Source organism: Tamandua tetradactyla, chromosome 1 (genome assembly GCF_023851605.1).
Source record: "Tamandua tetradactyla isolate mTamTet1 chromosome 1, mTamTet1.pri, whole genome shotgun sequence".
In the NCBI taxonomy this organism is placed as follows: domain Eukaryota; kingdom Metazoa; phylum Chordata; class Mammalia; order Pilosa; family Myrmecophagidae; genus Tamandua; species Tamandua tetradactyla.
The window spans coordinates 42924192-42942219 of NC_135327.1; the positions used below are offsets into that span (position 1 = coordinate 42924192).

The 18028-nt window shown below is 46.8% G+C and overlaps 1 protein-coding gene across 2 annotated transcripts in view; it reads right to left on the bottom strand.

The window, feature by feature from the left end:
* Positions 1 to 6659: 6659 nt before the first annotated feature.
* The window catches only part of BANF2 (BANF family member 2), a 36770-nt gene continuing 25401 nt past the window's right edge, over positions 6660 to 18028 (bottom strand). The window contains exons 1-3 of one of the 2 annotated variants that reach the window (XM_077114985.1): positions 15563 to 15677; positions 11831 to 11959; positions 6660 to 6854 (exon numbers count right to left, since the gene is read on the bottom strand). In XM_077114985.1, the coding sequence (XP_076971100.1) occupies positions 6708 to 6854; positions 11831 to 11959; positions 15563 to 15619 (333 nt within the window). In that variant the 5' untranslated portion in view covers positions 15620 to 15677 and the 3' untranslated portion in view covers positions 6660 to 6707. Of the gene's footprint in view, positions 6855 to 11830; positions 11960 to 15562; positions 15678 to 18028 lie in introns of those variants that run through there. The other variant, XM_077114991.1, reaches the window with a different exon arrangement.

Below are 18028 nucleotides of genomic sequence, written 5' to 3' on the forward strand. Positions count from 1 at the left end.
TAGAGAATGGGGGAGTAAGAAAGGAGGCCCCAGAGTCTCCCAGCGAGGGATTTTTTTTTTTTAATTATTGAGAAATATTCACACATATACAGTCCAAACAAACATACGATAATAGGTCACAATATCATCACATAGTTGTATATTCTTCACCATTATCATTTTTAGATCATTTGCATCACTCCAGAAAATGAAATAAAAAGAAGAAAAAAGAACACATATATCCCCTACTCCTAACCCCTCCCTCTCATTTGGCCCACAGTATTTCAATCTACCCAATTTTTACCCTTTATCTCTCCCTATTATTTATTTATTTATTACCCATCTGTCCATACCCTGGATAAAAGGAGCATCAGACACAAGGTTTTCACAATCACACAGTCACATTGTAAAAGCTATATCATATACAGCTTTCTTCACGAATCAAGGCTACTGGAACACAGCTCTACAGTTTCAGGTACTTCCCTTTAGCCACCCAGCAGGGGAATTTTAAGAGGAGCTTTCCCCCTGCTGAGAAAGAACATGGCTTTTTCTGGGGTACAGATCGCTCCCGGGAGCAGGAAGGGATGCTGGCTGCACAGAAAAGCTGCCTGGAGGTCACTGCCCATCTCATCTCCAGAGCTCCAATTCTTTGTGTTCCAAAACGGAAATGTCTTTTATTGTTGTTTTTTTCTGACTTATGAAAGTAATACTTCTTAAAAATTCAACTGATGGACCACCATATAAAGTAGAAAGGGAGGAGCCTCTGTGTTCCAACCCCAAGGGAAACTACTGCTAACGCTCTCTTACCAGACTTTTTTCAATGCACATATCCTAAGATAGTTTATTATATATCTTTCCAGTCTTTTTTCAGTGCATATATCATAAGACAGTTTATAATCACTGTTGAAGCTGATCTTTTTCTCAGATCTGCTGACCTATCGGTCTATTTCATCTATCATCTATATCTAGCAATCATCTATATCTATCATCTGTCACCCAACATCGATAATATTGTTTATATAAAAATGAATCTTTCTCTATGTTAAATCCATCTACCCTCCTACTGTGCTTGCTCACACTTTATCTCCATTCCCTATTCTCATTCACAGCCTGCCATCTTGTTTCATTCTGTGTTCAGAAAACAGACGCCATCTCTTTCAGTTTGCTAAGGCTGCCAGAATGCAACATACCAGAAGTTGGTAGGCTTTTACAATGGGAATTTATTGACTTACAATTTACAGTTCTTAGGCCATGAAAATGTCCCAACTCAGGCCATCACCAGGATGATGCCTGGACTCTCAAGTCAGGCTGCCGGCACACAGGACACATGAGAAGGCACGTGGCTGGCGTCTGCTGATCCTTTGCTCTCAGGTTTCATTGCTTTCAGCTTCTGGTTTCCTCTCCGGACTTCTGTGGATCCTCTCTTAGCTTCTCTGAGGCTTTACTCTCTGTGAGCATCTCTGGTCTTCCTCTCTCACAAAAAGATTCCAGTAAGAGGATTAAGACCCAGCCAGAATGTGGTGGGTCACGTCTCAATGGAAGTAACTTAAACAAAGGCCCCACCCACAATAGGTCTGCACCTACAGGGATGGATTAAAAGAACACGGACTTTTCTAGGGCACAGAACAGCCTCAAGCCAATATACCATCAAAAGAGAAACTCCATAATATCCCACTGCCACCACAGCCTGCCCATTAGGGCCATCTGCCCTGCCTTCCCTCCTGGAACTAGTGGGGAGTAGCCTGTACTCCTAGCTAAAACCAGTCCTTCCTCCTGAGCCTTGGGCCTCATTCTCTGTCATCTATTCAAGGGCATAATTCCAGCAACTCTTCTGCATCCTCACAGTTGTCCTCTCTCTTGGGTCTCTGGCACCAGCAATTTCATATTGTTTTCTAACCCGCCTCCCCATTGGAATGTCAGCTCCTTGATGGCAGCCAATACTGTCTGTTCCATCCTCTGCTGCGCTTAGAACTTTTCCTGGGACATAGTAGATGCTCAGTAAAGATTTATTGATTTTTAAGTAACCTGCTTTCCTCTTTTAACACGTCTTGGTCATCTTTCCATGACAGTTCAAATAGGTCTCTCTCAACCCTTTCAATGCCCATCTGTCCCTGTCAGGTGCTACCTATAATTCCCTGAAAGCATTTCTAAATAACCAAATGCACCCCAAGTGCAACTGCAGAGGAAGTATTTGCTGCAACGAGCATGGCTTTAACATCAGAATGACCTGGACGAAACCCGCTAGCCAAATCATCTCAGCCATGTTACTTAACTTCTTTGATCCTCAGTTTTGCCATTTATTAAAACAGAGAGAATACCCCTCACCACACTCCTGGTGTAGTGTGTGCCAATTAAACCATTTGTATTGCTGCTCACAAAGCTTTAGAGCAGCTAAGGCACATCTTAAAATTATGTTTCCAGAAACACTTGCTAGAAGGTTTATCTTGGTGAGTCAGCTTTTTCTTTCAGAGGTTCCCAGGGATACGTCACTCCAAGCCACCCACAACTGGTCACACATTGATAACTCTTGTCTCTGAGATTTAGTCATGGTTTTGTCCTTATCCACTCTGAGTCATGCTTTTTAGAGAATACTCTCTTCAAAGCTTAGCTTCTCCTGTTCATCCCAACATAGCTGCTTGGTTTTTGTTTGTGAGCCAGGGTGATCCCACTCATTATCACCATAAGCCGGATTATCACTCTAAGAATTAAAGCAGGAGCTTCCCATTTCTTACCCGGAGCTACCCCACACTCTAGAAGACTCACATGAGAATTGTATCAGTTAGCAGGAGCTGTGTAACAACCCCTCCTCCCCAAACATAATGGCTTAAAACAATAAGCATTTAATTATAGGAGTCTGTAGGTTATGTTTGGTGCTGTTCCTGGTGTGGGCCAGGCATGGCTGATCTCACCTGGACTCACTCACGGAGCTGAGGTCAACGGCTAGAGCAGGGTGTCCTCACTCACATGCCTTGAGGCTGCTTCCTGGCTGTTGCCCAAGAAAATGGAGACAGCCAGGCCTTGTGCCTCTCATCCTCCGGGAGATTAGTCCGGGCTTGTTCGCACGGTGGTCGCAGAGTTAAACAAGCAGAAGACTAGGCTCAGAATTATCATGGGGTCACCTCTGCCAACACTCTTTCGACAAAAGCAGGTGACAAGGCTAGTCTAGATTCAAGAGGAGGGGAATAGATGCCGATTCTTGGTGGAAGGAGCTACAAACTCATGTAAAAGTTGTGGATGCAAGGGGAGCAAAGGGTTCATTTTTAATGGGTTGCTGGGGGAGCTTTCTGCGAGCAGTGCTGTCATATTTTAGGTGGCCAGCACAGACTGGGTCCTGGTCCTGGACTGCCACCCAGCATTAGCCTTCCTCTGGAAGGAGATTCTGCAGAGGCTGGCTTCCTGAACTGGGGCCAGCTACCAGCCCATGTTCAGCTTCTGTCTGGGGGAAATGGACAGAAGCCTGTTGGCCGCACAGGATCCAACCCCACCCCTTACCTTTCCTCTGCGTTCCCACACCCACTCTCTCTAGGCCAATTGAGTTTCTTCCCCCTCTTAGCTCCTTCTTTGTGCCCCCCTTGCTCCCTGCCCCCCTTCTTCTTCCCCTACCCTCCTGGTCCCCTTCCTGCTGGCCCCCCCATCCCTGCACCCTCCCTGCTTCAGAGCACAGGGCCGGTCCTACTTCCAGCTGCCAAGGCCCGAATGCTTTCTAGTGTAGTTAATTTCCCCGCGTGGCAGGCTCCTGTGCTGAGGAATAACTTCCTGTGGGAGCAGCCCTCAGCAGATGACCGCTGAACTGTGCCAGCGTGGGCACAGCTTGACATGCGAATTTCACACTGGCTCCCAGGGGCCCCCGCAGTGCCCTGCTTCACAGCACCCCTGTGTTGGCCGGCCGCCTTCCCCTCCCAGGCAGGCTCCCCATTCCCGCTGCACTTCCCAGGAGCACAACCCAAATAAGCTGTCACTCAAATCCTTGTCTCTGGGTCTGCTTTTGGGAGAACCCAAACTGAGATGCTCCCTTGGCACCTGTGCTGGCCGCTTCCCTTCTCCCAGTCGCTCCTTAGGAAGTTGTCAACTCCTTGAAGCCAGGGAAACTTTTTGTTACCCTCTCTCTTAAAACAGACACTCCGTAAATACCGAGGCCACCGATAGATTCCCGGATACCTCCAGACTACAGATAATCAAGAGTGGGTGTCCAACGCCGCCTCTTTGCAGACATTTTGGTTCCTGATGAAGATGCTGGTTACATGAGTGACATTTGGTAAACGTCCTCAAGTGCCCCTTTCCTACATCCTGCCAAGGAGAAGAGGCTCCACTGGCCCAGCTAGGACAGAAGTGCAAACCGGCCCCACTCGCCTGTCTTTTCAGATGCCCTCAAGTCTCGGTAGTCCCTGTGAGATCATAACCAAAATCTTTAAGAATGAAATTTCCACCAGTTCTCCTTTTCATACACCCACAAAAGAACCTGTAAGTCTCTAAAAGGTATACAGTGTCCGGGTGCTTCTGTGTTAGAATGGAGTTGGACCAGATTGGACAAGCTGATATCTGGGCACCCTTTCAACACACAGCTGTGGGCGCTCTCCCAGGAGGCCCGGGCTCGGGCTCAGAGGACAGCTCTAAGAACCAAAATAACAATGGCCGTTCACTGTGCTCCCACGGTGCCCCTTCATGAGTCCTCCTGGCAAGGTAGGGGTATAACCTTTCCCTCACCGCCCATTTATAGGTGAGGAAACTGAGATTTGGTGAGATTAACTGTGGGTTCTCCTGGAAGCAGATACTGAGACTAACCTTTGTGCATTTCATTGGGAGGAGAGGTGAAACCAGGAAACACAGGTAAGGCACTGGGGAAGCAAGGCTGGGAAGGGAAGGAAGCATATACAGGTGGTTTAAAGAGCAGGTGACTGCTACAGGTGGCAGTAGTTCCATCCTGCTGGGGGGCTCCAGAAGGCTGCTTCAGGGTCATCCCATGGCTAGGGGAAGGAAGCTGGGGCATTGATGGTGGCATTCACCCACCATAGAGGGATGTTTCTGGGGTTGTCCACTCCCTGGCACATCCCCCTGCCCTGTGCGTGGGCTGATTCCACACCTACAGCCAGAGAAACCTGCAGGCAAGGGATATTCCAATGCTTGTGAAAGGGGGGCCACTGGTTTCTTCTAGAACGGTGGGCATCCCCAGGATATGGCTGCGTCCCAACAGCACCTGCTACAACCGCTGACATTTAAACAGCCTGTATAATGGATTAATCCCACATGAATTATGCTTAGTGAAGGAAGCCAACCTCAAAAGGCCAAACACTATATGATTCCATTTATGTGACATTCTAGAAAAGGCAAACCTCTAAGGGCAGAAAAGAGAGGGGTGGTTGTCACCCCAGGGGCTGATGACAGCGAGGCGCCAGGGAACTGTCTGGGGTGGTGGAGGTGGTCTCCATCTCGATTGTGGTGGCTGATTCGTGACTGTGCATCTGTCAAAATTCATACAACCATACACTGAAGAAAAGGTGAGTTTTACTGTATGCAATTTATACCTCAAAAATCTGACTGTGATGGTTTTAAAAATATGCCCACATGTCATTTTTTGCTATATCAAGAAATGGAGCTTAATTCTTCTCCCCTTGAGGACTTAGTGATGTGCTTCTAATGACGAAAATAAGGCCAAAGTGACGTGGTCTGACTCAGAGATAAGGTGATAAGAGGCACTGTGACTTCCTGCCTGTTCTCTTACTCTCTCGGGTTGAGGTGTGTCCCCATAAAGATGTGTTCAAGTCCTAACTAACCCCTGTTCTGTGAATGTGCACATATTTAGAAATAGGATCTTTGATAGTGCTTTAGTGAAAATGAGCCAAATTGGGTAGAGGTGGGGCCCAATCCAATGTGAGTGGCGTCCTTATAAGGAAAGAACATTTGGGCACAGTTAGCAGGAGTGGATGAGCATGTGACAGAGGCATAACCAGCATTTCCAACAAGCCACTGCCAGAACTCTGCAGACTTTGGAGCAAGCATGGCCCTGCCAAAACCTTGGTTTGAGGGCTTCTTGCCTCCAGAACTGAGAGATAGTAAATATCTGTGGTTTAAGCCAACTGGCCTGTGGGATTTGGTTGCAGCATCCCTGGCAGACTAAGGCAAGTCACTTTCAGGGAAGCCAGATGCCATGCCACAGAAAGGTCACAACCCCATGAGAAGGCCAACAGCCCCATGAATCAGCCCTTGGAGAAGTGCACCCTCCAGCACTACAATTTTAGCTGACACTGCCCCAGCCAGTCGTTTAACCACAACCTCCTGAGGGACCCCAGGACAGAGCCCCCAGCCAATCACCTCTCAGTCACCTGAACCTCAGAAACTTGTGAGACAACATTGTTGCTTGAAGCTGCTAAATTTGGGGGCTATTTGTTATGCAGCAACAGCTAACTAATGCACTGACTTAAAAAATAATTAGGCTTGTGTAGACTAACTCCCATTTTTTATAAAATCATCTATCCATTCCTTTATATAAATGTAGGCTGAGGGATCATTGTCATGATATTCACCCAAGATGAACGCTGGGTGGTGGAATTTGGGGTCACTTTTCTTGTGTTTGTTCTTTGTTTATATTCTCAGAGTACCTTTGGCAGTGAGCATGTATTGTTAAAATTAAAAAAAAAAAAAAAAAAAAGCCAACCACAATGAATAAAGACTCGCAGCCAGGGTTTCAGTGTAAGAGCGTGTGGTGTCCCCAGGCTTGGTGGGTGGCGTGGTCACAGAAAGCAGGAGCACCACTCCTGCAGGCAGTTGGCACTCTCCTGGGCCTCGCATTCGGTGGCGCCGCAGCAGTGCATGATCCACCTCCGAAACTCAGCTTCGTTCTTGTGCATCAGCAGGAACTGTCCCAGCAGGATGTAGGCCTGGTGGCAGCGGGGCAGGGTGAGGCGAGGAGGAAAGTGGGAAACGTTATAAGAAAACGTCTGGGATGTACTCTTCCCCACCCCAAACGTGATGCATCACATTCAGCTCCAAGGAGGGCACATATAGGGACAAGGGAAAGTGGCCCGTCCCCGAAGCCCTGACGCGAACGCAGAGGACCTGGTGAAATTCAAGGTCAAGTCAAATGTCCATCTCACAGGACTGGTTTTGGGGGAGCTGTCCAGCCTGGAATGAACCAAAAGCTGTCCAACTCGAGTGTGAATGAATTACCTGGGGGTCTTGTTAAAATGCAAGTTCCTTCCAGCAGATCTGGGGTAGGGCCTGAGATTCTTTATCTCTAACAAGCTCCCAGGTGATACTGAAGCTGCCAGTCCAGGTACGGTCTTCTGACCAGTGAGGGCCTGGGAACCCTTTGGTTCAGGCCTGGGCTCTAGTGTTGCTCTGATCTACTCTCGGAGTAGATTAGAGACGCTCTGAGCCCACTACCTTCTCAGTTATTCTAGCACGTCTTGGGACTATGGGCATTTGGGCCTGGTAATTCTCTGGCTGTCCTGGGCCTGGCAGGGTGCCTAGCAGCATCCCTGGTCTCTACCTGCCCATGTCGTGACCATCACCACCATCTCCAGGCATGCCCAGTCATCCCCCGGGAGGCCATGTTTCCCTCAGTGGAGAACCACTGCCTGCGGGGCTGGCAGGGAAACGGCACCTTGGCACCAATTTGCTTTTGCAAACCAGCTGTGTGGTCTCAGGCTACTCACTCTACCCGAAGTGAGAGCTGGGAGGACCTGGGACTCAGCTTCTTCATCTTCCACCAGGACATAATGTGCCCAGCCCTGCTCTGAAAATTAAGTGCATTAAATGTGAAAGCATTAGAGCAAAATTCCTCTTTTGCAGTGCAATCCAAGCCCTGTTAGGGGAAGGAACGCGGAAGGTATAAAACGCCAACTCTTGCCCATCCTTTCCTTCTGAAGAGTCTCTATGGGATTAAAAATGAATGGAAATTATTGTTACACCACAAGTCATGGGTCTATGGTACTCCACAGTTTTCTAACTGCTTGTCCTCCACAGCTTTTCATTTTCCCTTACAATATTATCACAATAAAATGACCAGGAGCAAGGACCACATGGAGAAAGGGGCCTTCAAGAGCATTTGACCACAGTTTGCAGAGCTGCTAACTGGTGGAGCTTGGGGAATTAATGTCACATCGAACTCCCATCTCTTTGGGTCAGTTTGGGGCCCTCCAGCTGGGAAGGGACAGCAGCCAGTGTCCACGCCTCCAAGTCTTGGGTCCTTTCCAGGAAAACTTGCTGGTGTCTATTTACTTTCAGTTACATAAAACAAGGCAAACTTCACTTTAACCAAATGCAACAATGTTTTAAAAAGTGAAATAAAATAAAAACTGAATCCTGGTCATAAAGTATATCTCGGCGTTGGTGTTCTGGGGTTTTATTTTTAGTCATGGTCTAGCTGTTGAAAAGAAAAAAAAAAAAAAAAGCCAGGATTTCACGGTGATTTTAAACTGCTATTTTAACCGTCTTTTTCAAAAGTTGGGATCATGGCTTAAAATGATCTCACTTTTACTTTATCTGTAGCTCTGCATTTTCAGTGGTGGATCTTACTGAGATGTTTTTACATTGAATAATGTTTTAAATGAGCATTTACGATATGATAATTGAGCCAGATGCTGTACCAGGTGTGGGAGATACGGCGGTGAATATAACAGGATCAAGAAGCACGGAGCTGAGTGCACGGGTGGTTCAGTAGTAGAATGCCCACCTTCCATGCGGAAGAGCCGGGTTCGATTCCTGGACCATGCACCCACCCATTCCCCCCCCCCCCAAAAAAAGAAGAAAAACGGAGCTTTGCCCAAGTGAATGATAATTAATACTAATAGTTACTGGTAAGTGGCACTTGGAGTATTTACAACATGCCAGGCACTGCCCCCAGACACTCAGCTTGTTTTACCCCATCTAATTCTCCCATGCACCCCATCTCCATTTTACAGATGGAGCCACTAAGATTCAGAGAGTTTGGCTCCCGGCCTTCTCTGCAGGCTCCTGCATATCCCAACTGCCTGCAGCCTAGTCTGGTGGCTGCAGCGTCCCCTGCCCACTTCGGAGGCTGAACAGCTGGCATCCCCTGGCCCTGGTTCTTGGAACCTCCTCCACATCTGGGGAACGTGCAGTACACACGACCCAAGGCAAACTTTCCAGGAACGTTCCAGGAAGAGAGGTCTCAGCTTGCGGCCTCTGGAGCCAAGTTGCAACCTGATGCTCCCTGCTCTGTTTTCTCTCTGGTCCCCCGGCCAGCCTGCCCGTGGTGGGGAGGAGAGTTCTGACCTCCTCCATCCCGTGGTGCCCGCAGGGAGAGGGCTCGTGGGCCTGCTGAGGAATGACTGCTGGGCCAAACCAGAGCTCTATAGCCTCCCAGCAGGGAGAAAAGGGACGACCCCTCATCCTCCTTCAGCCAGGGCTGCAGGGAAGGTGACAAGAAACCCTGAAACCCACGTTCCCACCTCCCCACTGCCATGGACAGTGACCACTGCGAGGCCAGGGTGGGCGTTTTGCCCCCTACCACAGCCTCTGCTCGGATGGCGGGAGGGCAGGTCACCCCCTCGACTCAAGCTCAAACGGGACGGGGGGTGGGGGTGGGCGCAGACCGGGGCCTTGCCTACAGCAGGGGACTGAAGCCCCCTTAGGCTGGCTGTGGCTGAGCAGCAGCAATGTGGGCACGTGGACGCCTGCTCAGATCGGCCCCGCGCTTGGCTTTATGCTCTGCGGTTACCGTCTTGAAATTCTTGACAATTTTTGGACAAGGGCCCTGCATTTTCATTTCGCAGTGAACGAGGCAGCTGGTTCTGATTTGCAGTAATTCCATTTTTCAGTCTTCACCATGACCCCTGCCCTTGTCACGCAGATAAGTTGTCTCAGCGTTTCCCTTATTCTCAAACTTCTTATGCTTCCACTCAACCTCAATTGCCACCTCCTCAGTACTGCAGGATCCCGCCAGGCAGGACACACCTTTCTCTGCTTTTCTCTAGCTGGATGCCGGCTCTTAAGCTTTTTCTTTGCTAAATCTGACAATGCTGCCCTGCTAGGATTTGCCTGCTGCAGACCTTCTTGTCGCTGCTGTGCCCATGAACAAGTCCTCACCCTGGGGCACTTTCTCATCTTGCAGGGGCCACCTCTGGATCGGTGGCCCTAGGCCACCAGGTCAGCCCCAGTCCCACCTCTGCCAGTTTGCACCCACCTGGTTCCAGATCTTGTGTGGTATTTGGCCATATAAACTGAGACCTCTCCCTCACTCAGGATGTCAGTCAAGATGCTAATTCCCTGGAGCCGGTGTCTAATTATTTATAAGATGGAGAGGATGACCCTTAACCAAATCACTGCCATTCACTCCTTTAAACGTGCATATCACTCCACCCATAATGTTTAGAACACAATTAAACCAGCCAAGGCAAAACTACAGAAAACAAATCAGTGGTTGCCAGGAGCTGGGGGGGGTGAATATGAAGGGCATAAGGGAATATTTTGGGGTGATGAAGTTGCTCTATAACTTGATTGTGGTAGTGGCTACATGACTATATGCATTCGTCAAAACTCACAGAACTGCATACTAAAAAAAAAAAGAAAGAAAGAAATTCCCTGTAGATAAATTATACCTTAAAAATATGAAAAAAATAGATGAGTGTACCTGAACAACCGTACCCATAAAACCTGCAATTACAGAAGTGTTACATCAGTGGTGGTAGAAGCCAGGATCAGACTTTGGGGGTGGGGGTGGGGGTGGCACGGACTGGAAGAGGCACGAGGGAACCTTCTGGAACTGGAAGTGGTTGTTAGCTAGATCTGGGTGGGAGTGCCTGGTGGGTGCATGGGGCCCAACACTGAATGTTAATGCACTTGAGACATCTCACTGTGAATATGTTATACCACCATATAGAACAGCAAAATGAATAAATAATTTCTTTTTTGTTTTTTTTTAAAAAAGCTTTTGTTTTAAAATGTCTTGCCTAATCAGACTTGTCTACAATGAATGGTCCTACTCCCTTATCTGGGAGGAAATAATCAAGTCTTGCTCGATTGTAGAACCCCAGTTCCTGACAACAGCACCTTTTGGGTATGAAACTGGCTTATAGTTAGGGTTCCGAATGTGGAACAGCTGGTACAGAGCAGTTTGTCAGTTAGAAAAATCCAGATGCTATCTGGAGACATTCCGTATCCTATGTTGGTACAGGCCAAACAGGATAGCAGGCACGCATGCAGCAGCTCCCAGCTGCAAGGGGGGTTTCTAAAGCATCATCCTGCCCTGCAGTACAGACCAACTTCATTGGTTCCCTCTCCGAATGAGTGTGCAATACTACGTCTGGATCCCCAGCCTCCTTTCATGCATTCACTTTCTCTGGGTTCTCCCATTCGTTCCTAAGTTTCCAAGCAGCTTTTTAATACCCCATAAAAAAAAATTACACAGGAAAGAATGCTCATATTCTCCTGGCTATTGTTGAGGCCAGTTCTGGGCTGGGGATGACAACTCACACATCTCTTCACTCTGGTGTAGACCTCAGGCTGCTGTCACTCCAGCTGCTAATGCAAGGCAGGTACTTTGACGGGGCAAGCAAGACCCCCACAGGCCCTCCTTCATGGGAGTGGAGTGTGGACCCAACCTCCCAACTTGATAGGCAGCTGGCTCACATCTCTTGACCCCTGAGTGCTTAAGCAATGAGTGGATCATGCCCAGCCCAGCTCTCTGAACTGAAGCAATTCTATTTGTCCACCATCTGTGGGCCCAAGCATGTGGGGTCAGTAGCACCAAAGCACAGGCCCCCAACTAAGTGGTGGCTTTGCTCTCTAATGGTCCCTTCTCAGGGATGTGTGGCAAGTGCTATCATCTTTCAGAACTGGGGGAAAGAGGGGTTGGGAAGAGAAGTTAGAAAAGAAAGAAAGAAGGAATTACCTTGTTGAAACCTTTGTTGACCAAATTGACTGCAAGCTCACGGCTGACCCCGTCCACCCGGCTAACATCCTTGTCTCCGATGGGTTCAGAGAGGAAGGCTCGCAGCTTAGGAGACATGTTTTCCATCTTCTGCAATAGCAGAGGGGGAGAAAGGATTAGTAGGTATCTGGTTGCTTCTCACCCTGTGAGTGGACACTGGGAGACTCCCTCAACCTTTGAGGGACAGCAGAAATGGATGGCAGGCTTCCTTCCGGCATCCAGCCCTTCTTGGGAACCTTCAGGTGCCAGGTGCTGTCCCCTGCACTGAAGGTCTTTACACATCTATTACCACCTGGATGGACTAAGAGAAGTAAAGTGAGCACCATACACAAGTCAAATAAATCCCCATGAGAAGGGTATGCTTAATTAAAGAATTGCAACTCATTTTTTCCCCCTATTCTTCCTATTCTAAATGCTTAAAGAAACATCTTGCTTCTAAGGGACTTATCTACTTTCTCTCTTAACCAGCACATTTTTCATACCTTTATTTTAGCATTTATCACACTTTATAATGGTTGGTTGGTTGCCATAAGTAACAGAAATGCCTTCAAATTGACTCAAATGTTAAAGAAGGTATTATGTAACTCCAAAGTCAAGGAATAAAGTAGAATTCAGGTATGATACACTCAGGGTTGCAGCTCCATTTCTCTGTGACTCCATTTTTCCTCTTTGGGTTGGCTTCCCTCATGGTGGTGAAATGGCTATTCCAGCTCTATCGCCAACTCCATCCGAAAGTAGAGACAGAACTCTGTCAGAAACCCCGAGAAGATGCTTCATCCGTTCTCTAAGGTCTGCACTGGGTCACCTGTGTGAACTTAGGTGTGAGCCATATGCCCCAGTCCTAGACCTGGGAATGGAATTAGCTTCTCCTCAATCATATGAGTGGTGCATTCAGGTGGGTTCTTATCCAGAGAAGGGGAAACAGGTGTTAAAACAGTGACCCAAATGCCCCTCTAACTTTCACCCCTTTGGCTACCCAACATCTAGACACTCTCTTTCTCTTAACACACTTATCAGAAGTACCCACACTTGGCTAAAAAAGACTCATCTCCTCTCCAAGGGTAATAGCCCTGTGATTCATCCAGTTACTGGATCCAGATCCAAGCCCATATTTTCTGGGAGATGCTACTCAAGGCCTGGGAACCTATGGACTAAATTCTCAAGTTCACCACCAAGAACACAGCCAACAATGGCGGAAGGAAAACAGGAAGCTACAGTAAGAATTTCCAGTTGGTGACAGAGAGAATGGGAAACATCGTTCTATTGTCACTGGTCAATAGTATGCACAATATCTTGCTGAATTGAAATATTGAGGATTTCTTGCCCCAGGAGTAAAATAAGTCCCCTGGTTGGACCATACGGCAGCTCACAGTTCTGGATCTGATGCATCTCCCTTTAATTGCCTTGTTAACATTTGTGTGGACATGTGGAGGATGACTTCCTGGGAGAGCCATGGAATTAGCACTCCCTTTCTCATGGGTACAAGTTCAAGGATTGCCCTGAGGGAGGGGTGATCTCTGGCCAGAGTTGGCCACTTTCTTTGGCAATTCAGCTCCCTTAAAAATTTAGGTGGCAATGGAGATGACTCCCAGGAATGAGTCCAACCCTGACACTGTGAGATCAACAATTCCATCCTGACCGAAAGGGGGGAAAGAAGTGTAACTAATAAAGTATCAGTGGTTGAGAGAGTTCAAATAGAGTTGAGAGGCTACTCTGGAGGTTGCTTTTACACAAGCTCTAGACATTGCTACTATCATAACTTGCCAACCCCCAAGAAAAACCATTCCAGCCAATCCTAAAGAATACCTAGGGCAATATATAAGATTCTACAAAAATTCCATGCACTAGGGTAATTTTCCAGAAACCTACAACCTCCAGATGGGTCCCTGGACCAGATAAGTCCTGAAACCTAGAGGGCCCAGCCTCTCCAAAACATCAGATAGTTCCATTTCCCTACCCCATATTCTCGACAGCCCCTTCCAACATGAGAAAGTTAAAATGGCCATAGCCCAAATACCCCTAAAGAGTGGGATAGAAAGATCAAAGGTAATGGTGGAGTTATATAGAGAAGGTAGGGGTTAACAAACAAATACGATTGTTGAATCATTAAATTGATATTTCTTTTAGTCTTCAGTATCTTAGAGCAGTTGGAAGTAAAAACCTGAAATTGTGAATTGTAACCCATAACAAACTGACGTCTGTTCTACGACTAATTGTTGTGCTATGCTTTGAAATTTACTGCTTTTTTGTATATATATAATTTTTCACAAAAAAAGAAAAAAGTCAATTGTGATAATAAAACAAATATTTATGCCTTCTAGCCTCCTATATTCTGGAGCAGCTAGAAGGAAGAATCTGAGAGGATGGTATGGTAGCCCATGACAAACTCTGGGATCTGTCCTGTAACTACTTGTTGAAGAGTGCTTTGAAAACTATTGCTTTTTTCTCTGCTTTGTGTATGTTATACTATACAATGAAGAAAGTTTTAAAAATTTTAATGGGTTTCTTCTATTCAAGTCCATGAGCTGATACAGCTGGAGATCTTCTCAGGTCTAATCCTTGAGCTGACCCCTAGCCCCTCTGCCTTGCAAAACACCCTGGTCCTCAGATTAGAGGCCTCTTCCCTCATCTCTGAAGTGAGAAGGCACCCCAAATTTACTCCTTGGACCCCAGCTGTACCCCAATTGCATCTTCATATTAAGCCTATTATTGCCTTTATCAAGCATAGCAACCTTAAAACAAGGTACTTGGGAGAAACCTGGGATTTCTGAGGTAATGTTTAGCCAGGGCCTTAATCTTTTCTCTAATTTTATCTAAGTAAGTCAGCTTTTTCAACTCAGGAAGACTTGCTTTTCCATTTCCACTTACTCTAGATTGCAAGGCACAGGCAAAAAGGCCCTCTCCTGGCAAAGTTTTTTCATCCCGCTCCACTTTCAGAAGGTTAGCTTTCCCCCTAAATTCAACTCTTAATTAAGGCAGCCAGAGGTAACCAACAACCTGAATATTTCCTATCAAATCTCCAAATGTTATGTTCTCCATAAGCATAAGATCTGTAGTCCAACATAAACCTGTTCCAACATGACCAACCATTTTGCTGAATCGGATCACCGTATTCCTAGTTTGAGTAAAGATATCCTTGCTGCTTTCTGATAAACATCCCTTCTTGATGGCCAATCCCACATTCAAGGTTTGTTCATTGGAGCACCCCCTTCCTGGTACCCAGTTCTATATCAGTTTGGACACTTTATATTGCCAGTTAACAGAAAACCCAGCTCAAATTGGTTCACACAACAAGGAAGTTTTACTAGTTGCAGCTACTAAAAAGTCCAGATGTAGATCAGGTGTGGTTTGATCAAGGCTCCACCTTGATTTCTTGGCAACTCTCTTAGCTTTGTGAGTGGGCTTAATCCTCAGCTTAACTCTTTTGTGGAAACAACAATCTACCATGGTTCCTGGTATCACATTTGAAAAACCACAAAGTTCTCCCCCAAAGGAAAACACAATGCATTTTTGCTTCTAAGGCCACCAACAAATGCTTTCTCCAGTCTCAAGGGTCCAAATTGTCATATGTCAGCCCCTAAAACCAGGGCCTGATCCACATGTCCTACTCTAGGTTCAGAAATAGGGTCAGTGGCCCTCAAAACTCATGGGCTACATGGGTGGGAGCAGAGAGATGAAAATACAGATAATCACCATGATGCAGGACAATGCCTGATGGGGCAATGTTAGAGGAGAAGCCTCAATGTCCATTGCGCAGTTCCCAGTGGATTGTGAGACTCCAAGGGCCACTGCCACCTCCCCATGGCTTTGCCCTGCCCCCCACCTCCACCCCACCCAGCCCCAGGGCCAAGTCCTGTGCCTGGCACATAGTAAGCATGTGATGACATAATAATTGGATGCACTCATTGCTTTTAAATGCCTTCTTTTCTCAGCACTTATCCTATAACAAAGTACCACAAACTCGGTGGCTTAAAACAACAGAAACTTCTTGTCTCGCAGTTCTGGAGGCCAGAGGTCTGAACTCAAGGCATCAATAGGGCCATGTTTCCTCCGTTGTCTTTGGGATGCAGGTGTGGCTGGACAGCAATCCATGGTGTAACTTCATCTCTGCCTCCGTCACATGGCTGTCTTCTCTCTGAATACATCTCCTGCTAACTGTGCCCAAATCTCCTCTCCATATAAGGACACCACTCATACTGGATTTGGACATACCCTAATTCAGTCTGGCCTCATCTTAACTAATAACATCTTCAAAGGTCCTGTTTCCAAAGAAGATCACATTCATGGGACCATGAGCTTATGTTTTGGGGGAACTTGGGGGGCTCAACTCAATCCATAGCATTCCCTTACCTGTCATCAGCTTCCCAATCCTCCTTCAGACATTTCTGTAGGGTTGCCCTTCCCCTTGAAAGCATTCCTGCCTCAGGTGACCTTTTGTAATACTTTGGATGAACCTAAATGCTGAAGGAGATATGAATCTGAAGGCACACATTTTAGAAGTCAGCAAATGTGACTTCTCAAGGAAGGTGGTCTCCTAAGGAAAGTGGTCCCGATGTGTCAGCTGATTCTAGGAAGGGAAGCACGAGGCAAGAGAGGTTGTTTGGCATCCCCAGCTGCATGGACTTCAAACAACCCAGATGTGTAAGCTGTCAACACATTTATTTACACGGAGGCGGGGGGCATAGATTCCTCTCTTTAGCAGCTAAATAGGAAGGTTTCTGTCTGTGAAAATACTTTTCCTGAAGGCCAAATGGACTCTGACACCGGCGTTCATGGGCGAACTCCTTGGCATCTTATGGGATGGTGAGTGGGGCCGGGTGGCCCAGCCTGGACAGTAAGAGTCCAGGATTGCTGAGCAGGGGGGAGAAACTGAGAGCGCTAATGCCACCTTACCAACTTTGCTGAAGGAAAATTCCATTTCCTATCCTTGTTGGCCATCTGTTAAGTCAAACATCTCTGCTATTAAAGAATAAATGGAAACTACAGCATCGTCATCAATCATTGTTATCAATGCATGCACATCAAAGACTGGCCGTGGTTAGTAACACCTTCCTTAGGTTTGCTTTTCTCACTCACATGATCTCACTTTGATCCTTGAAATACCTCTGGGGTGCAGGCAGGAATTTTTCTCCTCTTAAGAACCCACAGCCAAGCGAGTAGCAGCACCTGGGATCTGGATGGAGGCTCTTTGCATTCATCGGAATGCAAATCAACCGGGGGCAGTTCTCCCAGGGCACACGTGGCAATGTCTGGAGATGGTTGTGATTGTCACCATTTGGGGGATGCTAATGGCATCAGATGGTGTAGGCCGGGGATACTGCTAAATACTCTACAGTACACAGGACTGCTCCCCAGAACACAGAATTAATCATCTGGCCCCAAATGGCAATGATTCTGAGGTTGAGAAACCTTGGCTGGAAGTAAAAAATAACAAAACCCTGACTCAGTCTTAAACAATAAATAAATTTCTAATCTCACACTAACCAAAAATCCTTCCATGAGGGAGACCCAGGGTTTAATCATTCAGTGACTTAGTATTAGCAAGAACCAGGCTAGCTGGCCCCAAAGTCCCCAGATACCATCAGAATTTGCTTGAGTCTTCACCCCAACAAGAAAACTTCCAGAATTGTTACAGGACAAAGGTGGTGGTTTCCTTGACTAATGTGCTCAATGACCAATTCCTGAGACACACGGGTTTCAAAGAGAGAAACTTTATTGCTAGGCATGAAGCAGGAGAGCAGATGGTCTATCGGCCCCCAAATCTTTCTTCCTCAGCTACTGTAATTCTGATAGTTTTGTAGTATCAAAAGATGGGCAGGTTTTAGGATAAGGAGCACAATATTTCTGGATGATGTAATTAGATGTGATGTAATTATTGAGCATGCGCAGACTGATTGCATGCTTAGTCACAAAGCATATGTAAGAGGACAGCGGCCTTAATATGATGATAGGTGTGATTGTTAGTATTATAATGAGGTGTAGGTCACTTATGGGTAAAACTCTAAGGTACCGTGCATGTCAGGTTAGGTCCCATTTTGGTTAGATCCAACCTTGGTCATCAAGATAACTTTGGACTTGGGGTGGGTTTATTCTGGGCTGACCCAAGGCCCTTCATTAATAAACATTAGGGGCTGTCTTTAGTGATCACAAGACTCTACC